This window comes from Oncorhynchus masou, chromosome 30, assembly GCF_036934945.1.
Source record: "Oncorhynchus masou masou isolate Uvic2021 chromosome 30, UVic_Omas_1.1, whole genome shotgun sequence".
Classification (NCBI taxonomy): domain Eukaryota; kingdom Metazoa; phylum Chordata; class Actinopteri; order Salmoniformes; family Salmonidae; genus Oncorhynchus; species Oncorhynchus masou.
The window spans coordinates 10014986-10038186 of NC_088241.1; the positions used below are offsets into that span (position 1 = coordinate 10014986).

The following is a 23201-nucleotide window of genomic DNA, read 5'->3' on the forward strand; positions in this document are numbered from 1 at the left end:
TTTGCGTACAATTTTTGCTTCATTCCCTACGTTTAAATGTGTACAATTCATTGAAAAGGCGACAGCATTGAAAAGTCTCCAGGGTCACATTTGGGGAATGCATTACAAGACGGGGTATAGTGCAAAAGAGAGACAAGCAGACACACAGACATAGAGAGAGGATGTCAAAAAGAGAGACATGCAGACACACAGACATAGAGAGAGGATGTCAAAAAGAGAGACATGCAGACACACAGACATAGAGAGAGGATGTCAAAAAGAGAGACATGCAGACACACAGACATAGAGAGTGGATGTCAAAAAGAGAGACATGCAGACACACAGACATAGAGAGAGGCTGTTAAAAAGAGAGACATGCAGACACACAGACATAGAGAGTGGATGTCAAAAAGAGAGACATGCAGACACACAGACATAGAGAGAGGATGTCAAAAAGAGAGACATGCAGACACACAGACATAGAGAGAGGATGTCAAAAAGAGAGACATGCAGACACACAGACATAGAGAGAGGATGTCAAAAAGAGAGACATGCAGACACACAGACATAGAGAGTGGATGTGAAAAAAGAGAGACATGCAGACACACAGACATAGAGAGAGGCTGTTAAAAAGAGAGACATGCAAAAACACAGATATGGAGAGAAGCTGTCAAAAAGAGAGACAAGCAGACAAAGACAAGCAAACACAAACAGAGAGAAATAGAGAGACAGACAGATAGACAAACACCAGCCGCAAACACCAGCCGTCAGGCTATAAGACAGACAGAAGAGAACCACTAACACAGAGACGATTGAGGCAGACTGACTGACAGTGAGAGAGAATAGTCTGGAAGACAGAACAAAAAAGGAAGTGACGTGGCCCACGTGTGAGAGCCAGCAAATAGAAAGAGTGGGTGAGAGAAAAAGAAAGTGTAGTGCGCAAGATATGGAACAAGGAAGTCATGAGCAGAAGGGTGTGGTCGACTAACGGTTCTTAATGGTTCCTGACTGACACACAGAGGAAAGAGACCGTGGATGCTGCTCTGGAACGAGCTCTGGAACTACGCGACAACTCAGGATGGACACCAAGGTGAGCTGAATGACTTTCATTTGGGACTCAAAGAGGAGAGGAGGTAGGGAGGGACATTGGCACTCATGAGAGAGGGAGAGAGTAAGATATGTGAAGTGAGAGAGCCTGTGGCAGATGTTCGAGATGGACGGACAAACAGACAGATACACAGAAAGATAAACAGACAATGGGTGAGTGAGTGAGCGAGATAGAGACGGTCAGACAGGGGGTTAGAGGGGTGAGAGAGTCTGGTAGAGAGGCTGGGTGAGAGACAGTCTGGTAGGGAGGCTGGGTGAGAGACAGTCTGGTAGGGAGGCTGGGTGAGAGACAGTCTGGTAGGGAGGCTGGGTGAGGAGTCTGGTAGGGAGGCTGGGTGAGAGACAGTCTGGTAGGGAGGCTGGGTGAGAGACAGTCTGGTAGGGAGGCTGGGTGAGAGACAGTCTGGTAGGGAGGCTGGGTGAGAGACAGTCTGGTAGGGAGGCTGGGTGAGAGACAGTCTGGTAGGGAGGCTGGGTGAGAGACAGTCTGGTAGGGAGGCTGGGTGAGGACAGTCTGGTAGGGAGGCTGGGTGAGAGACTGGTAGGGAGGCTGGGTGAGAGACAGTCTGGTAGGGAGGCTGGGTGAGAGACAGTCTGGTAGTGGGAGGCTGGGTGAGAGAGACAGTCTGGTAGGGAGGCTGGGTGAGAGACAGTCTGGTAGGGAGGCTGGGTGACAGTCTGGGAGGCTGGGTGAGGACAGTCTGGTAGGGAGGCTGGGTGAGAGACAGTCTGGTAGGGAGGCTGGGTGAGAGACAGTCTGGTAGGGAGGCTGGGTGAGAGACCGTCTGGTAGGGAGGCTGGGTGAGTCTGGTAGGGAGGCTGGGTGAGAGACAGTCTGGTAGGGAGGCTGGGTGAGAGACAGTCTGGTAGGGAGGCTGGGTGAGAGACAGTCTGGTAGGGAGGCTGGGTGAGGCTGTCTGGTGAGAGGGTGAGAGACAGTCTGGTAGGGAGGCTGGGTGAGAGACAGTCTGGTAGGGAGGCTGGGTGAGAGACAGTCTGGTAGGGAGGCTGGGTGAGAGACTGTCTGGTAGGGAGGCTGGGTGAGGGTAGGGAGGCTGGGTGAGAGACAGTCTGGTAGGGAGGCTGGGTGAGAGACAGTCTGGTAGGGAGGCTGGGTGAGAGACAGTCTGGTAGGGAGGCTGGGTGAGAGACAGTCTGGTAGGGAGGCTGGGTGAGAGACAGTCTGGTAGGGAGGCTGGGTGAGAGACAGTCTGGTAGAGAGGCTGGGTGAGAGACAGTCTGGTAGGGAGGCTGGGTGAGAGACAGTCTGGTAGGGAGGCTGGGTGAGAGACAGTCTGGTAGGGAGGCTGGGACAGCCCCAGGCAAACAGGCCCTTGCCTTGACATATGCTTCAGAGGCTTCAGAGTGAAATTAGGACCGGCGTGACCCGCTAATCTGAGCTGTCAAGCCTCATGATTCCCACTGACGCTCACCTGTCACCGGCTCCCCTGAGGACATGCTGCCATCAGAATAGGTCAGGGGATCTCAGCTAGGTACTGATACAACACCAAAACACTCCTCTGGCTGTCAATGCCTTCCTCCTTTCCTGCCTTCATCCACCTCGCTCCCTGCTCTCCATCCCTCTAGAACAAATAATCATTGGGTTCCTTGTTGGTTTACTGATGTTATTTTTCTGTATACACTACTGCTTTTTGTCAGAACTAAAAGGTTGTCAGGGTGATTGCGATTCTCCTCAGAGTGAATGGGTTTACTTGTTTGCCTGTTATTTTATGTCTATGATTACCATATGGTGCAGATGAAGAGCGATTAGAAAAAGCTGTTATGACCCTGTACAGTAGTTGTGTGTCTCAGAGAAAGTGCTGAGAGTAGCAGCTGATTGCTGTAAGTGTTGCTGTTATGACCCTGTACAGTAGTTGTGTGTCTCAGAGAAAGTGCTGAGAGTAGCAGCTGATTGCTGTAAGTGTTGCTGTTATGACCCTGTACAGTAGTTGTGTGTCTCAGAGAAAGTGCTGAGAGTAGCAGCTGATTGCTGTAAGTGTTGCTGTTATGACCCTGTACAGTAGTTGTGTGTCTCAGAGAAAGTGCTGAGAGTAGCAGCTGATTGCTGTAAGTGTTGCTGTTATGACCCTGTACAGTAGTTGTGTGTCTCAGAGAAAGTGCTGAGAGTAGCAGCTGATTGCTGTAAGTGTTGCTGTTATGACCCTGTACAGTAGTTGTGTGTCTCAGAGAAAGTGCTGAGAGTAGCAGCTGATTATTGTAAGTGTTGCTGTTATGACAGATCCTCATTCTGCAACTAGATTTTTTTGTTGGCAACACTAAGGAGTTCAGAAATTATTTACAGTATATGTGATCGCAGCGACCTCAAACTTCCCCCTCAGCTAAATTGTGATATGTGTAACTATACAGAAATCATGGCTTTCAGTTGGAAAAATGGAAACATGGCTTCAGTATAATTCCATGGTTTAGAAAATGTGAGTGCACTCATCCAGTTTGTATATCCTATTATATGTTTCATTTGAGATTGTCAGCCATCTTCATTGTGTGAAAAATGTGCTTGACTGCACTTTGGTGTGGGGGAGAGAAGTGGTAGAAACAACCGCTATGAGTACATTTTCCTGTGTTTCAAAAGAAATGTTAGAAGGGCACAAGGCAATACCCAGATGCAGACATGGGAGTCAGATGGTTTGAGTCTTGATATTTATTAAACAATCCAAAAAGGAGTAGGCAAGAGAATGGTTGAGGACAGGCAAAAGGTCAAAACCAGTTCAGAGTCCAGGTCAGGGCAGGCAGAATGGTCAGGCAGGCGGGTACAGATTCCAGAAAACAGGCAATGGTCAAAAACCGGGAGGACTAGCAAAAGAGGATAGAAGCAGAGGTACTAAGAACCCGCTGGTTGACTTGAAAAACATACCAGACGAACTGGCACAGAGAGACAGGAAACACAAGGATATATACACCAGGGATAAATCAAATCAAATCGAATTTTATTTGTCACATACACATGGTTAGCAGATGTTAATGCGAGTGTAGCGAAATGCTTGCGCTTCTAGTTCCGACAATGCAGTAATAACCAACAAGTAATCTAACTAACAATTCCAAAACTACTGTCTTATACACAAGTGTAAGGGGATAAAGAATATGTACATAAAGATATATGAATGAGTGATGGTACAGAGCAGCATAGGCAAGATACAGTAGATGGTATTGAGTACAGTATATACATATGAGATGAGTATGTAAACAAAGTGGCATAGTTAAAGTGGCTAGTGATACATGTATTACATAAGGATGCAGTAGATGATATAGAGTACAGTAAATACGTATACATATGCGATGAATAATGTAGGGTATGTAAACATTATATTAGGTAGCATTGTTTAAAGTGGCTAGTGATATATTTTACATCATTTCCAATCAATTCCCATTATTAAAGTGGCTGGAGTTGAGTCAGTGTGTTGGCAGCAGCCACTCAATGTTAGTGGTTGCTGTTTAACAGTCTGATGGCCTTAAGATAGAAGCTGTTTTTCAGTCTCTTGGTCCCAGCTTTGATAATAAGCAGCTCCTTGGGGGGGGGGGGGGTGGAGGTGGAGACAACCACAAGACATGTGATACAGTACAGGGTGTGACACATGTAGCCTCAGTGACTGACATGAAACCAGTAACACGGCAACTTCCTCTTTATACTGATATAACTCATGGGCCTACATGAATGCATCCCTTGTTCCGCACAGTAGCTCGTAGTGTCTGTCTCGTTGTGTAGAGTACCATTAGAAAACCATTAGGGAATCATTACAGAACTATTACAGCTACTGTAAAGATAGGAGCTGATTCTGAAACCTGTTACTCAGCACTATAATGGGCAGAGAGAACATTAGTGAGTGTGTGTTTACGTGCAGCGGGAGCACACAAACAAGCAGGGTGTTAATGAAGGTTGATAGATGTGTGGTTGTCATGTGTCTGTTGTAATCTATTGTGGGTATAGCAGATGTGCATGTGTGGCTGCCTCTAAGTGATCTGTATTCATTGCAGTGTCACCTGTGCTGCTTAAGGGCCTTTGCTTATCTTGCAGATTTACAGCTGAAGTAGTAGTCAGCTTAATGCTGTATTAATTATAGACCCTGCTGAAACTCTGTACCACAATGAATCTCTCACTCACATCTATCTCTCACTTCTTCACATGCTCTGTCTTTCAGATTCAGCTGAGCTCGATGGCAATATGTCTGTTTCTCACACTACCAGGTAAGTCATCAAAAATAACAATTTATTTCTCTCTCACACATACACATGCGTGCACCCACGGTCACACACACTGTTCTCATTTATAAACATACTGTATACACACTCTCTCCCTTTCTCATCTCAAACTAAAATGTCTAAACCAGGGGTTTGCACCTTTCCTTGCCCAGGGACCACCATTATATGTTAGCAAAACATGTTTTTTTTCTTCAGATGTTTTGTCTTATCATCCGGTGAATGATAATGAGAAGGACAAGTAATCAACATTTCAAAATGAATACATTTGGTAGATAGGTTTTCATTATTTTGACCCCCACACATTATAATTGGAAAAAGTATCAAATCTATCATAGCCTATTAGTTAGAAAGGTAACTCCAAGCTAGAGCTGCGGCGATTATAGAATTTAACAATTTAATGTAATAATCAAATCAAATGGCCACAGTTCATAATTGCCTCAAAACCAAATGGTTTTGATCACCTCGAACTTTTGGAAACCAAGCTTCTCCTCCCATCTGTGCCGTTCTGCTCGTAAACGATTCCTAACTTCACCCTCTCCGTGTAAAAATGAAAACTGCTATTGGGTGAGCTATATCTACTTGAATATAAAGTTCAATCTCTCCCTTCTCCTAAAATAAATGTATAACAATAATTGTGATGATTATTATACGACAGATGTGCCAGGCCTACTCCACATACAGTACATGTTGGTAGCAGCTGTTTAGCTGGTTAAACAAAGGTTAGCAATTTGTTGACAGAAATGTTTGTCCAAGTCAAGAAAGCTTGCCAGCAGCTAGCGTCATTCACCACGACTGGTACTCTTTTTTTCAATGCCTATGTCAGATACTCCAGGGAGTGTAATGAGCTCCAATGAGTTTAATTTGCTCAATATTAGAAGTTGAGAAATAAAGACATCATTAAAAAATAACATATTCCCCTTTTCTAAAGTAGGTATGTATTTAAAAAATTGTTCAGTCTGTTGTTGCTAGTGACATTCATAAAAACCTATACATTTTTGCCATATATTTTTGCGGACCACCTGCAGCACCTCCTAGGGGTCTAAACAGTCCCGAGCCACAGTTTGTTCAGTGACATCTCTCGTCTGAACCACATTGTAAATATCTAAAATTACCTCACAGGGATTCAGCAACAGAACCGATTTCCCTGATAGAAAATAGATTAAGTTCTAATCACATTTGCTTGTGGGAAACCAGTGGGTCCATAGTGAGCTTGTAGCGATTCATCACAGAGTGGTTAATTGGAAGGTATTGATGGGGAGCAGAGTGTGTACAAAGGCCTGCTTTTCCCGTCTCTCAGGGCCAGGAAAATCCACCTCTGTGTTGGGCAGAGCAGCCCCTTCATAACAACGCTGCACCACATTCACACCAATCTATCTACCCAGCTAACAATTATAGGGAGAGATAATGTTTTTATGATGTTACCCTTAATGTTCCTTTAATGTTTGAGTGTCCAGTTTTCCGTAAGTTTGGGTAACATTCTATCTTTGTGGGAAAAAAAACCTTCTGAGAACCTTTTCAGCATGTTTTGGCGTTACAGTAAGGAGACGTTCCTTTAATGTCAAACAGAACATACCCAGAACATTACACATTACACAGTGATACTTGTGAAAATTAAACTTAAATATTTGACACACTTTGACATACACTATATACACAAAGTATGTAGATCCTCTTCAAATTAACAAATATGGTTATTTCAGCCAAACCCGTTGCCTGCAAGTGTGTAAAATCGAGCACACAGCCATGCAATCTCCATAGACAAACAATGGCAGTTGAATGGCCTAACTGAAGAGCTCAGTGACATTCAACATGGCACCGTCATAGGATGCCACCTTTCCAACAAGTCAGTTCGTCAAAATTCTGCCCTGCTAGAACTGCCCCAGTCAACTGTAAGTGCTGTTATTGTGAAGTGGAAACATATATGCGCAACAACGGCTCAGTCGCGAAGTGGTAGGCCACACAAACTTACAGAACGGGACCACCAAGTGCTGAAGCACGTAGCGTGTAAAAATATCCTGTCCTCTGTTGCAACACTCGCTACCGAGTTCCAAACTTCCTCTGGAAGCAACGTCAGCACAAGAACTGTTCATCTGGAGCTTCATGAAATGGGTTTCCATGGTGGAGCAGCCGCACACAAGCCTAAGATCTCCATGCGCAATGCCAAGCTTCGGCTGGAGTGGTGTAAAGCTCGCAGCCATCTGGAGAAGTGGCTGCATACAATGACATTCTAGATGATTTTGTGCTTGCAACTTTGTGGCAACAGTTTGGGAAAGGCCCTTTCCTATTTAAGCATGACAATGCCCACATATATAAAGCGAGGTCCATACAGAAATGGTTTGTCGAGATCGGTGTGGAAGAACTTGACTGGCCCGCACAGAGCCCTGACCTCAACCCTATCGAACACCTTTGGGATGAATTGGAATGCTGACTCATGCCAGGCCTAATCACCCAACATCAGTGACCAACCTCACTAATGCTATGGCTGAATGGAAGCCAGTCCCCTCAACAATATTCCAACATCTAGTGGAATGCCTACCCAGAAGAGTGGAGGCTGTTATATATTAATGCCCATGATTTTGGAATTAGATATTTGACTTTTGGACTTCTAGTGTATTTGAGTGAGAGTCAACTAACAAAATCAATGATTACTACAAGTTTAGACAGCTGGCCGCTAGATTTAACAAAATATATATGCTGACATGGGATCATTTAGTGACTGTCAGTGACTGACATAACAAGAGAAAAACTGCTTACACAAAACCAAAATTGCACCTTGTGTATACTACTATTTTTAATTCTCAATAGTAAGTTGAGACCCCAACTGAGTTCCTATGATTTACTTTTGGTACAGTATAGTTAGGCTCTGTCCAGAAGAAACCTTAACCCCTCCTCCTTTGGCACTCATGTAGATGAAACAGCTCAATAGGTGTACGCAATAAGTTGAGTGCACTTTGGAGTAAATCTCAGCTCTGATAAAAGTACCAAAAAAAAGTACAAAAACTATATCATTGATCATAGTAATTCAGGAATATCATTTAAACAGCTTAACATGCCCCAACAACATTAGACAACTATAGAAAAAGCTCTTAAAATACTGAAATAATTATTGTGTAAATGCACAATTACAATGTAATCATCTATTTTAAAGTGTGTAAAACATGTAAGTTAAAAGCACTATGTTAAATACACTGTGTGTGTGAGTATCCCTAACGTTCACAACAGACAAAGAGCTATCAGTGGTTCCCCATTTCTCAGAAAACTGGACACATGAATGTTCTTGCAACCATACCATGAAACATGTCTAGAACATTGATATCTTTAATTCTGAGAAGATGGTAACCCCATTCTGGGTAAGTTATATTTGACAGTAAGGAAACATTCCTTGCACATCACCAGAACAGTCCTATGAAAACATTACTTAAAATGGCCTAATGACACTCTTAAGGGAATGTTCTCTAAAGTTGTGGGAACGTTTGTTGTTAGCTGAGTAACTCCCTCCCTTTGTCCCTCCCAATGGCTGTGTGTGGACACATTCTCAACCCTGGCTGCTGCTAGGAATACATTACTCAGTTGTTGTGGAGAATCATTTCAGCAGTAGCCATGTTTTGTGCTTCCGACTGTCTTGTAATATGTTGTTTAGGTTTCACCCAACTGCTTTGTTTGTGTAATAGTTGAAAAGTCATTAGTTTTCTGTCAACAGGGTCCCTTGCTCAGAGCCCTGCCACCACACACCCCAATCGACCGGTGGAAGTGACTCTTTGTCATTTCTAGGTGATGTCACATGGGGTTTTTCCTATTTCTCTGTATCTTTCCACCTGCCACAACTCCCCGTTAATCTCAAGGACTTCACTCTTAATAATAGGACCTTCTTTTGAATCTTTTTCACCGGCAGGATGAATGGAAATCGGTGGCCGTACATGAGCAGCTCACCAATGTTCGTAATTACTTTGTCCTCCTCCTTAATAGAGCTTTGGTTCAGTTACTGTAATCATTTTGAGGACTTACTGTGACTGGCGAAAGAAAGCACACTTTTAGTAATGTATTACTTATTTCTGACTATTTCATTAATGGAACTTGCGACAGAGGAATTTGTACTTATTATTTGGAACACTACTCCTCTTACACCGTTTAAGATAGAAACGCCATTCAACCAGCAGTGTAGCCGGCAGTGTAGCCGGGGCGGCAGTGTAGCCGGGGCGGCAGTGTAGCCAGGGCGGCAGTGTAGTCTAGTGGTTAGAGCATTGGACTAGTAACCAAAAGGTTGCAAGTTCAAATCCCCAAGCTGACAAGGTACAAAATCTGTCATTCTGCCCCTGAACAGGCAGTTAACCCACTGTTCCTAGGCCTTCATTGAAAATAAGAATTTGTTTTTAACTGACTTGCCTAGTAAAATAAAGTTGTTTTTTTTAAACTTTAAAACCTGCAGGCTGGTCAGGACAAGTTTGATTGTATACAACCTTTTGAAACCATTTATACCTTTTAACCTATTAAGCTTCTAATAAACCTCATCCACTTTAATGGGATTTCTTCTACATTCTAAAGCTCCCATTGTTAAATAGCCACGGAACATTCTGATTGGCAAGTGTGTTTTTCTGTTGCTCATTTGAAAAACGAGATTTCAGTTTTACCGGTGTTTCCTCACCGATTTCGTGTTTGGTTAATTATTTTTGTCCCCCGTGAGACACTATAGACTATGGAAGCCTATTGAATGAATCTAAGATAACTGAAGAATTCTGTAATAAATTTGAAGTTTTTGCCAAGGATGTTTTAGTTAGCAATTTTACATCTAACTAAGGTGTTTCTCACTGTCTATTATATTGAATGGAGAGCAATCACCACAGCTGTTCACACTATGTTAGTGCGCAAATAGACATCATCAACTCAAAACCCAACTTTCATTTACCCGTTGTAACGCACGGGTGTTCCAAACTCTTATGACCAAAATTATCCTATTTACACTTTGTAGTCTATTTGACACAAGAATAACTGTTTCTGACTCATATCGATACCACAAAGGCCATTTTCAAAGGGATTTTAAAGGCAGTGACTCTTTAAAAACTCCCATTCTGAAGAAGCTGTAACTTCCAACATTCTATTCACTGTAAACAATGTGACTTTTGACACAAATCAGCTACTTTGACCACTTTCTCAACAAGCTAGACAAAACAAAATCTTAATCTACTTCTCTCCTATTTAGATCTGATATCAGAACAGAAATATCTTCTACCAATCAAACGATATATCTGTTTGTTATCAAATCAACTTCCTTTTCCTCTCAATTTTTACAAACAACTAAAATTTTGACCACTTTCCCAGCAAATAAGACACAAACGTAGATGGTATGACATATTATTCTACTTTTCTGCAATTCAAATCTGATATCAGAACATAAATATCTTCTACCAATCAAACAATGAAGCTGTTTTAGTAAAAGCATCAAGTACTTTTCCTCTCAAACTTTTGAAAATACTGCCATTTTGACCATTTTCCCAAGTTAGACAAGAACGTAAAGCGTATGATATCTTAGTCTACTTCTCTGATATACAAATGTTAAATCAGAATAGAATATATTCTACCAGTCAAACGATACAGCTGTTTCAGTAACAACTTTGACAACTTTCTCCCAACTTTTCAGAACTACATTTTTGCCCACTTTCCCAACGTAGAGCATATGAAATCTTCTAGTTCTCTGCTTTTCAAATCTGAAATCAGAACAGAAATATATTTTACCAATGAAATTATAGCACTGTGGGAGCAAATAAGTCTGATCATGCCACACAGCTTAACCCAACCCACTAAACTAACCCACTAAACTAACCCACTAAACTAACCCACTAAACTAACCCATTATGAGACGCCCCACTGACACAAGCCAAACTACAATAGCGACCCCACGTACTGTAGCACCTATGTGAACTGAGCCACAATAACAATTAGCCACAATAGTAGAATCGTCAGTTCGCCTTCAAAAAAAGCCCTGCATTGAAACTGATGTAAACTGATACAAATAGTGGAATCATGCCATATTTGGACTAGATTAGGCAAAAAAAGGTTGGAATGTTGTTTTAAATTTAACCTCTTGAAACTCCCCATCCCGGATCCGGGATTGTGACTAAGCCTCAGGCTCATTAGCATAACGCAACGTTAACGATTTCTGAAAATCGCAAATAAAATTAAAATAATGCGTTTGCTCTCAAGCTTAGCCTTTTCTTAACAACACTGTCATCTCAGATTTTCAAAATATGCTTTTGAACCATAGAAATTGACTAATTTGTGTAAGAGTATGCAAAGCTAGCATAGCATTTTGTGTAGCATGTAGCACGCAACATTTTCACAAAAGCCAGATAACCAAATAAATAAAATCATTTACCTTTGAAGAGCTTCTGATGTTTTCAATGAGGAGACTCCCAGCCACATACCAAATGCGCAGTGTTTCCTGAAAGTGTCTGTGTGTAGGAGAAATCGTTCCGTTTTCTACATTGCGCCTGGCTACCGAAACGAACCGAAAATGCAGTCACCTACAACGTGAAACTTTTTCCGGATTAACTACATAATATCGACCGAAACATGGCAAACGTTGTTTGGAATCAATCCTCAAGGTGTTTTTTCACATATCTCTTCATTGACATGCAGTTCGTGGAAGCTTGCTTCTCTCTCTGTGCCCCATGGAAAAATACTGGCAGGTGACTTTTGCGCACCAATTTCGGCGCAGGACACCGGGCGGACACGTGGTAAATGTGGTCTCTTATGGTCAATCTTCCAACGATCTGCCTACAAATACGTCACAATGCTGCAGACACCTTGGGGAAAACGACAGAAAGGGCAGACTCATTCCTCTTGCGTTCACAGCCATATAAGGAGATCATGAAAGACAGAGCCTCAAAAATCCTTGTCATTTCCTGGATGCCAAGTCATCTTGGTTTTGCCTGAAGCTCACGTTAAAGGGCACGCACAGAGAAGATATTTGTATTTCTGGACACGTCAGAGTGTTTTCTTTCGAACAGTAGCAATTATATGCATAGTCGAGCATCGTTTTGTGACAAAATATCTTGTTTAAAACGGGAACGTTTTTCTTCCAAAAATGAAATAGCGCCACCATAAGTGTAAGAGGTTAACAAAATACAATAATTTGCTCATTTGACAAATTACCTAACCAGTCAGCTTATTGTGCGTATTGAACAAAAACCGAGCCATGACGTCGAAGGAATTGTCAGTAGAGCTCCGAGACAGGGTTGTGTAGAGGCACAAATCTGGGGAAGTATACCAAAAACATTTCTACAGCATTGAACATCCCTAAGAACACAGAGGCCTCCATCATTCTTAAATGGAAGAAGTTTGGAACCACGAAGACTCTTCCTAGAGCTGGCCGCCCGGGAGGTGACCAAGAGCCAGGAGGTGACCAAGAGCCCGATGGTCACTGTGAAAGAGCTCCAGAGTTCCACTGTGGAGATGGGAAAACCTTCCAGAAGGACAACCATCTCTGCAGCACTCCACCAATCAGGCCTTTATGGTAGAGTGGCCAGACAAAAGCCTCTCCTCAGTAAAAGGCACATGACAGCCTGCTTGGAGTTTGCCAAAAGGCACCTAAAGGCTCTCAGACCATGAGAAACAAGATTCTCCTGGTTTGATGAAACCAAGTGAGAACTCTTTGGCCTGAATGCCAAGCATCACATCTGGAGGAAACCTGGCACCATCCCTACGGTGAAGAATGGTGGTGGCAGCATCATGCTGTGGGGATGTTTTTCATTAGCTGGGAATGGGAGACTAGTCAGGATCAAGGCAAAGATGAACGGAGCAAAGTACAGAGAGATGGGGCGGCAGGGTAGCCTAGTGGTTAGGGCATTGGACTAGTAACTGAAAGGTTGCAAGTTCAAATCCCCGAGCTGACAAGGTACAAATCTGTCGTTCTGCCCCTGAACAGGCAGTTAACCCACTGTTCCTAGGCCGTCATTGAAAATAAGAATTTCTTCATAACTGACTTGCCTAGTAAAATAAAGGTAAAAAAAAAAAAGATCCTTCATGAAAACCTACTCCAGAATGCTCAGTGCCTCAGACCGTGGCAAAGGTTCACCTTTTAACAGGACAACGACCATAAGCACACAGCCAAGACAACACAGGAGTGGCTTTGGGACATGTCTTTGAGTGGCCAAGCCAGAGCCCGGTCTTGAACCCAATTGAACATATCTGGAGAGACCTGACAATAGCTGTGCAGCAATGCTCCTTATCCAGTCTGACAGAGCTTGAGAGGATCTGTATAGAAGAATGAGAGAAAATCCCCAAACATATGTGTGCCAAGGTTGTAGTGTCATAACCAAGAAGACTCAATGCTGTAATCGCGGCTAGATGCTTCAACAAAGTACTGAGTAAAGGGTCTGAATAATTATGTAAATGTGATATTTCAGTTTTAAATTTTCCTAAATTAGCAAACATTTCTAAAAAACTGTTTTACTTTGTCGTTATGAGTTAATGTGTGTGGATTGACGAGGGGAAAAGACAATTGAATCAATTTTAGAATAAGGCTGTAACGTAACAAAATGTGGAAAAAGTCAAGTGGTCTGAATACATCCCGAATGCTCTGTATATTGTAGAGAATCATTTAACCATCTAAACCGATGTGAAATATATTTTATGTTTTCCACAGCCACAAATCTTGTATTGTCAGTTGTTTGAAGCTGCTGTACAAAACTGAAAGTAAAAGATGCAAAAACCAAACTTGAAAACCGGAACCATAGAAATAGTGCACACAGAACTGATCTACCACTTCGCCCAAAAAGTAGCATTTTGCTGCTTTAAACATTACTGATTAGAAACTGCCTTCTGAAAAAGGCAATTCATGTAACCTATTTTTTATTTGTTCTGTATTCTAGACCTATACTTGGGATATAGCTTTAAACAAAAAATAAGTCTGCTTGAAAAAGTAAATGATATGATTATGGTCTCTGTCATGCTTTGAACTGTAGGTGTGCCTACACATGCCTCCTGTCCTGTTGAGCTCAACCCTCCCAGAGTAGTGGTGAGATATGGAGACTCCGTCTCAGTCAACTGCACCACATCCACAGACCCCGAGGGGATGGGGTGGGAGGTCACGTTCGGAGGTATAGGTTTGCAAGAAAATGTCAACTTTGTCACCTGGACTGTGGGAAGCCTTATGGACTGGACAATAGAACCTAAATGCTACATCAATCCACAAAATGGAAGTCAGTGTACTGAGATTCTCCCTGTCATTCTCTACAGTAAGTTGTTTTTCTTTTTCTTATATTTGTGAGTTTTGTCAGTAAAATCCATTATATTTCACTATGTGTAACTATTTTGTCTCTAGTGACTCCAGACAGCGTGTCTATCTCTCCTCTGAGCCACTCTGGTCCAATGATGGAGGGGAAGGAGTACCAGCTGGAGTGCGACATCCAGAACATCGCTCCTCTACAGAACCTGGTTGTGAGGTGGTACAAAGGCAATGAAACTATAGAGACTCAAAGGTTTAATGACTCCACAAAGGAACTAGTGAATATGTCCTCCACTATCACCATCACCCACAGAAGATATGAGGGTGAAGTGGAGTACAGATGTGAGGCAGAGCTGGACCTGGGACCAGAGGGACCAAAACCTTCTGCCTTGTCATCAAAACCTCTTAATGTTACTGTTTACTGTAAGTCTGTTTGTTTCCTTTTGGGGGTTGGTGGAATAAAGGGACTTGTTAACGGGCTGCGGGGCTATTCCATTCCACATACTATCTTCTACCAATCAGATTATACCACTGGGGGAGCACATAAAACTGATCATGCCACACAACCCACTAAACTAACCCACTATAACAACTCCCACACTCACTAACCAAACTACAATAGTGACTCCACTTACTATAGCTAACCCATGGCCTACCTACCTAAAACATTTAGAATTACTACTGCAATGCACTGCTACTAGTACTTCTGGGTTACTTACTACGTCCTAGTCCCCCACTAAAGGCTACTATCAACTATTTATAAAACAGTCACTGCCTCTACTATACCAGCCTCAATTTGTCAACACTAACAAACTTCTAAACTTATTCCACTAGATGCAAAATAATAGCCTAAAACTTTTTTATAATTTCTTATGACTAAAAGTGTAGTAGTCTGACTGTAGTTATTTATGGTGAAATGTGTACAGTCGTGGCCAAAGGTTTTGAAAATGACACAAATGTACATTTTCAGTCTGCTGCCTCAGTTTCTATGATGGCAATTTGCATATACTCCAGAATGTTTTGAAGAGTGATCAGATGAATTGCCATTAATTGCCAAGGCCCTCTTTGCCATGCAAATGAACTGAATCCTAAAAAATAATTTCCACTGCATTTCAGCCCTGCCACAAAAGGACCAGCTGTCATCATGTCAGTGATTCTCTCGTTAACACAGGTGTGAGTGTTGACGAGGACAAGGCTGGAGATCACTCTGTCATGCTGATTGAGTTTGAATAACAGACTGGAAGCTTCAAAAGGAGGGTGGTGCTTGGAATCATTGTTCTTCCTCTGTCAACCATGGTTACCTCCAAGGAAACACGTGCCGTCTAAATTGCTTTGCACAAAAAGGGCTTCACAGGCAACGATATTACTGCCAGTCCGATTGCACCTAAATCAACTAATTATCGGATCATCAAGAACTTCAAGGAGAACGGTTCAATTGTTGTAAAGAAAGCTTCAGGGAGTCCAAGAAATTCCAGCAAGCACCAGGTCCGTCTCCTAAGGTTGATTCAGCTGCGGGATCGGGGCACCACCAGTAAAGAGCTTGCTCAGGAATGGCAGCAGGCAGGTGTGAGTGCATCTGCACGCACAGTGAAGTGAAGAGTTTTGGAGGATGGCCTGGTGTCAAGAAGGGCAGCAAAGAAGCCACTTTCTCCAGGAAAACATCAGGGACAGACTGATATTCTGCAAAAGGTACAGGGATTGGACTGCTGAGGACTGGGGTAAAGTCATTTCTCTGATGAATCCCCTTTCTGATTGTTTGGGGCATCCGGAAAAAAGCTTGTCCTGAGAAGACAAGGTGAGCGCTACCATCAGTCCTGTGTCATGCCAACAGTAAAGCATCCTGAGACCATTCATGTGTGGGGTTGCTTCTCAGCCAAGGGAGTGGGCTCACTCACAATGTTGCCTTTAACACAGCCATGAATAAATAATGGTACCAACACATCCCCCGAGAGCAACTTCTCCCAACTATCCAGGAACAGTTTGGTGACGAACAATGCCTTTTCCAGCATGATGGAGCACCTTTCCATAAGGCAAAAGTGATAACTAAGTGGCTTGGGAAACAAAACATCGATACTTTGGGTCCATGGCCAGGAAACTCCCCAGACCTTAATTCCATTGAGAACTTGTGGTCAATCCTCAAGAGGCGAGTGGACAAACAAAACCCACAAATTCTGACAAACTCCAAGCATTGATTATGCAAGAATGGGCTGCCATCAGTCAGGATGTGACCCAGAAGTTAATTGACAGCCTGTCAGGGCGGATTGCAGAGGTCTTGAAAAAGAAGGATCAACACTGCAAATATTGACTCTTTGCATCAACTTTATGTAATTGTCAATAAAAGCCTTTGACACTTATGAAATGCTTGTAATTATACTTCAGTATTCCATAGTAACATCTGACAAAATAAATATCTAAAGACACTGAAGCAGCAAATTTTGTGGAAATTAATATTTGTGAAATTCTCATAACTTTTGGCCACGACTGTACTTTTGACAATATTTCACCTATTCACTTTAGTAAAATATTTAAATGCCACAATTTAAAGGATATACCACTTATTTCTGACTTGTTATAGTTATTTGGAACACCACTCCTCTTACACTGTTTAAGATGCCATTCTATCTTAAGTTTCTTTGATACAACTTTTTGATAACATTTATACTTTTTAAACTACTAAACTTGCTGTTCTCCTAAAACAACTTCATCCACTGTAAAGAGAAGCTCGCATTGTTGAAAACCCCCATGGCTTCCAACATTCTATTTAACTGTAAACACTGTAAACCTTTTTACACAAGTCATCTACTATCCCAACAACCTTAGAGGCTATGAAATCTTAGTATAATTTCTCTGCTATATACAGTGAGGGAAAAAAGTGTTTGATCCCCTGCTGATTTTGTATGTTTGCCCACTGACAAAGAAATGATTAGTCTATAATTTTAATGGTAGGTTTATTTGAACAGGGAGAGACAGAATAACAATGCATGTCAAAAATGTTATAAATTGATTTGCATTTTAATGAGGAAATAGGTATTTGATCCACTCTCAATCAGAAAGATTTCTGGCTCCCAGGTGTCTTTTATACGGGTAATGAGCTGAGATTTGGAGCACACTCTTAAAGGCAGTGCTCCTCATCTCACTTTGTTACCTGTATTAAAGACACCTGTCCACAGAAGCAATCAATCAATCAAATTCCAAACTCTCCACCATGGCCAAGACCAAAGAGCTCTCCAAGAATGTCAGGGACAAGATTGTAGACCTACATAAGGCTGGAATGGGCTACAAGACCATCGCCAAGCAGCTTGGTGAGAAGGTGACAACAGTTGGTGCAAGATCTCACCTGGTGGAGTTGCAATGATCATGAGAACGGTGAGGAATCAGCCCAGAACTACACGCGAGTAGTCAATGATCCCAAGGCAGCTGGGACCATAGTCACCAAGAAAACAATTGGTAACACACTACACCGTGAAGGACTGAAATCCTGCAACGCCCGCAAGGTCCCCCTGCTCAAAAAAGAACATATACAATGACCGTCTGAAGTTTGCCACTGAACATCTGAACGATTCAGAGGACATCTGGGTGAAAGTGTTGTGGTCAGATGAGACCAAAATGGAGCTCTTTGGCATCAACTCAACTCGCAGTATTTGGAGGAGGAGGAATGCTGCCTATGACCCCAAGAACACCATCCACACCGTCAAACATGGAGGTGGAAACATTATGCTTTGGGGGTGTTTTTCTGCTAAGGGGACAGGACAACTTCACCGCATCAAAGAGACAATGGACGGGGCCATGTACCGTCAAATATTGGGTGAGAACCTCCTTCCCTCAGCCAGGGCATTGAAAATCGTGGGTGGGTATTCCAGCATAACAATGACCCAAAACACACGGCCAAAGCAACAAAGGAGTGGCTCAAGAAGAAGCACATTAAGGTCCTGGAGTGGCCTAGCCAGTCTTCAGACCTTAATCCCATAGAACAACTGGAGGGAGCTGAAGGTTCGAGTTGCCAAACGTCAGCGTCGAAACCTTAATGACTTGGAGAAGATTTGCAAAGAGGAGTGGGACAAAATCCCTCCTGAGATGTGTGCAAACCTGGTGGCCAACTACATGAAACATCTGACCTCTGTGATTGCCAACAAGGGTTTTGCCACCAAGTACTAAGTCATGTTTTGCAGAGGGGTCAAATACTTATTTCCCTCATTAAAATGCAAATCAATTTATAACATTTTTGACATGCGTTTTTCAGGATTTTTTTGTTGTTATTCTGTCTCTCACTGTTCAAATACACCTACCATTAAAATGATAGACTGACGATTTCTTTGTCAGTGGGCAAACGTACAAAATCAGCAGGGGATCAAATACTTTTTCCCTCACTGTAAATCTGAAATCATAACTTCTACCAATCAAAATTGCTCCGGCAAAGAGGCAATGTAGAACTCGCTATGTTAACACATAAACAGCTAACTCTCACCTTCCACCCAGATGCTAAAGTTACCTGTTGCGAGCTAACTAGTCAGCCCAGACAGAAGCACAAAACAAACAATAATATATTTAAAAAGTTATCATAACTTTAGTATCGATTTCAATCAGGCACTGAGGTTATCTACCTAAGAAACACAGATATCCAATTGACCGGTGAGAATTCTCAAAATGTGAGCTTTTTCATGCTGTGATGTCACAATCACAGCCAATCACAAGTGTACAAATTGGCTCACAATAATCATTGAATGTGAGCTGTGTCACACTGCGGGCATTTTTACATGACACAACACACTCCAGTAATACAGTTGATATAGTAGTCTATCAAAGTAACCAGACCGGATTTTTTTATATATTTAACTTTGACTATATTTCACTGCTTCGCTTAATTAAAACTTTTTAAACTTCAACTACCACACAAATAATTTTAAAGAGCTGAAGCAAGTCACACAATATTATTTCATGTAAAATTACATTTCTAATTTAAATTGTGTGTTTACAACATTTCTGCCACAGACCAAGGCCACACGTCTAACTCAATGTCATCCTCTCTGCTTTTCTCCTCAGCTCACACAAACAAGTCAACAACACCCACGGCTAAGTCCTTAACGACCGCAGGTAAACAACAAACCTCATATTCCCTCCTTGACATATTGGAATTACCTGTTCCCAGAAAAATAAACACCCATATTGGTAATCCCTGAAAAACACTGCAACACAGCTATAGTGAATGGATGCTTTGCTATGAAGAATCTCCCATAACCAGTTCTGTCTTTCACGTCAAGGGTGCATGCAATTTAAAATCGAATTAGCTCTGTAATTAGCAAATGTTACATTCCCCTTTCTCGTTAAGATAGACAGGCAGTGGATTTTACAGCACTTGACAAGGACACTACTGATACGCTTTAAAAAGTGTAATTAGACTGACCCGATTTCCTATGAGAGTCGTGCCATTGAAATATGCTGAAATTCTATAAAAAAGTGAGAGTTACATAAAAGGAATGCACCTGGAATTTAATGAGAAGTAATTATGTACAGGTCCATATGACAGAGATAAGGACTCAAAATGCTGACAGAGAACCATCGCTCCTCTTGTTGCCTGGGGTAGCAAAGTCCTTTCCTAGCCTAGCTTTTCCTTAAATCTGGAGGGTTTTTTGTTTTTTGTTATTGTTATCTCACAGCACATTTGACAGTATCACATTCCCCGTCTCCCAAACAAAACCCTTAGAGGAGTTGTGAAACAGAAACAGAGCACCTCAGCTCGCTGTCTCTAACTTGTCCTCAGATTAATGCTTGATTGTGGCTGATGTAAGAGACAAGAAGTCTCTGAGTGTGTCCCTCTGCGCTGTGCAGGCTTACGTAAGGGTTGAGATGTGGCTTCAACAACACATCAACTGGACCAGACCGCTCTGTTGTCATCTCATTGTGCTGTTGTTCCCACCTCTTTCTTTGTTGCAGGAATATAGGCTACACCTATTATGCTCTAAAAACACACAATTCAAGTAGTGTCTTTCAACTAAGTGATATTGTATTTTCTTTGATCACAGATGCAAGGTGGGATGAACCATTCAATTATGGTAAGAGGATCTGACTTTTTTCCGAAGTGCACAAATATAATGATCAACCAAGCAGCTAATATCCACTTATCAATACCACAATGCCTCCAAACATGGTTTCCAATCACATGGTAATAGACTCATCTATGTGTCACTGTGTCTGTGCTCAGACTACCACTTCCTCCGTGTTGTCGGTCTGTCTATGGCTGCAGTGCTCTTCATCCTGGGTATTATGGTCATTAGCTGTGAGTAGAAAACATTTACCCTCCGTGTCTCTTTGCTTTGTTGTATTCACGCTGTTGGTACTGTACTGTTATCATCAAAACAGCTCTTTCTATCCCTCTTATTGTCTTTCACTCTTTCTTTCTCTCTCGTTCTCTATCACACAGGTGATAAAGTATGCCGGAATCCTAGGTGTCATGTGGGCACAGGGAAGTGAGTAGTCCTCTATAGCCACTTATATCAATGTGACACACACTCAGGCACACATCCAGTATACACCCAACCACACACGTCACCTTCAGCTTCACATACTACAACTGACACAACTGTGGTAGCGCTTTTGTGGCTGTGACCTCATTATGGAACACAGGCCCAATCATGCACCAGTATTTGTAATGGAGGTGTTCCAGTGAAGTGACTGACCATAAAGGGACAATGTAAAAAGCCAAGTGGACCAGCTGGGTTGCAATGTTAAGGGATATCATTCTGTGTTGGTATTGAATGCTACTGTATTCTATCTATACCATGAGTGAGTATCTGTGTGCCTAGATGAGTTTATGAAGATAGAGTACTGTAAACATGAATAAATCACTGTATATAGGAAGTGTCTAAAGTCAGTCTTGACATCAGTCATAATCACTGAATGGACTGCTGACTTAGATCCTATTGTTGACAAATGGCTTAAAGCATTGTTTGGCTGTATTCGATTGGTTCGTCAGCCATGTACAGTTATGTAAATATTTGTTTTCATTGTTTGATGAATAATCAATGTTTGATTAATTTAAATGTGATAATCTGACCTTAGATGAATTGACCCTGGATAATCGGACATTTCATTAATTGCCATCATGTGTTTTTTCCCAGGTCGTACCAAGTGGCCAGAGAGTAGTGAGGGAACAAACGTGTTACTGAGTGGCCTCAAGACACCAGAAGAGTTCATCAGAGGGACATGGTGAAACAACAGTGATGCAACAGACCTTATCGGCCATGTGCGTGTGTGTGTGTGTGTGTGTGTGTGTGTGTGTGTGTGTGTGTGTGTGTGTGTGTGTGTGTGTGTGTGTGTGTGTGTGTGTGTGTGTGTGTGTGTGTGTGTGTGTGTGTGTGTGTGTGTGCGTGCGTGCGTGCGTGCGTGCGTGCGTGCGTGCGTGCGTGTGTGTGTGTGTGTGTGTGTGTGTGTGTATGTGTGTGTGTGTGTGTGTGTGTGTATGTGTGTGTGTGTGTGTGAAAACGTTGGACAAAACTCTGCGTCTGTCATTTCAGAGATAAGAACGTGAGATGTGTTTCAGGTGCCTTTCCCACAGACTGCCTGTGAGACTCACTCAACATGATCAACTGACCCTCCCTCACTCTTCTGAAGACTTACCTGTAGTTTTAAATGCAGTTTTATTATACTTTGGCAATCATGTTTCTATGTATATTTTCAAATGCTTACAACATGTTACAGAATACATACTGTAGATGTTACGTAGCTCAGAGGCGCCCCCAAGAGCACTGGAAGAGGTATTGATCCTTTTTTTCTCATATCCCAGAGACAGCAAATTTCTTGCCTAGCTTTTCACAGATTTCATGTTGATTTTATCTGTAGATTTGTCACCAACGTGGATGACATTTTCTCTAATAAATCACATACATGTCCTGTTCATGGTCTCATTTCCACAGATATTATGGAGGTCCATCATGCCTCTGACAGCCTCATCTAACTGAACAGTCCCTCTGGTTCCGGGTAGGGAATTGCCAATACTACATGCCAAAGGCACAATACAGACATAGATGTCTGAGAAGCTTCTCTGTTCTACCTTTAAATGGAAATTCACTATTTTTTTCATTAATGCACTGTTAATACAGATCCAAGATGTTTTGCATGTCAACAGTCAAGTTTTCAAGATATTGGACTTTCAAGAAGCAAAGTGTCACTGGCCACATGATTGTCCTTATAACAGAACAGAGAGGTGGAGAGAGAATACATTTTTTTTAACTCCATGGACAAATGAGTCACGCTGACAAGTGAAGAATAGGGGCATTATTTTCCTGTTAGTCTTTGTTAAATGTTATTTCCATTACCGAATTCAACTTTGAAATTAAAATTAATTGCGAGTCTGGCTGGATAATGACAAGATGAGTCATATTTGAATTCAGGTTTCCACCTCCTCTATCGAACAGCCTGCTCAACTTTAGCCAAGCTGTTTCTATGAAAACGTTTAAAATCATTACCTCAGAAACGGCCAAGCCTCATACAATAAGCCTCATGAATAAAATGGCCCTGAAAAACATTCCACTATCTGTTAATCTTCAAAATATCCCTAAAGTTATCAGGATGTAAAAATAAAACCTGTTCACTTCCCTTTCCTGTATTGTATAACTCACAAAGAAAACAGATGGTCAGTAGTTCCAGCATGTTCTTTACTCAGAAAACAGACTGACAAAAT

At 42.1% G+C, this 23201-nt stretch overlaps 1 protein-coding gene across 1 annotated transcript; it reads left to right on the forward strand.

The window, feature by feature from the left end:
- Positions 1-923: 923 nt before the first annotated feature.
- LOC135522025 (intercellular adhesion molecule 1-like) lies at positions 924-22415 on the forward strand. Its single transcript, XM_064947907.1, has 9 exons — positions 924-1069; positions 5241-5286; positions 14262-14534; positions 14621-14947; positions 19565-19615; positions 20545-20574; positions 20724-20798; positions 20943-20988; positions 21640-22415. The coding sequence occupies exons 1-9, from the start codon at positions 1058-1060 to the stop codon at positions 21662-21664; spliced, it is 885 nt and encodes a 294-aa protein (XP_064803979.1). The 5' UTR covers positions 924-1057; the 3' UTR covers positions 21665-22415.
- Positions 22416-23201: the final 786 nt, after the last annotated feature.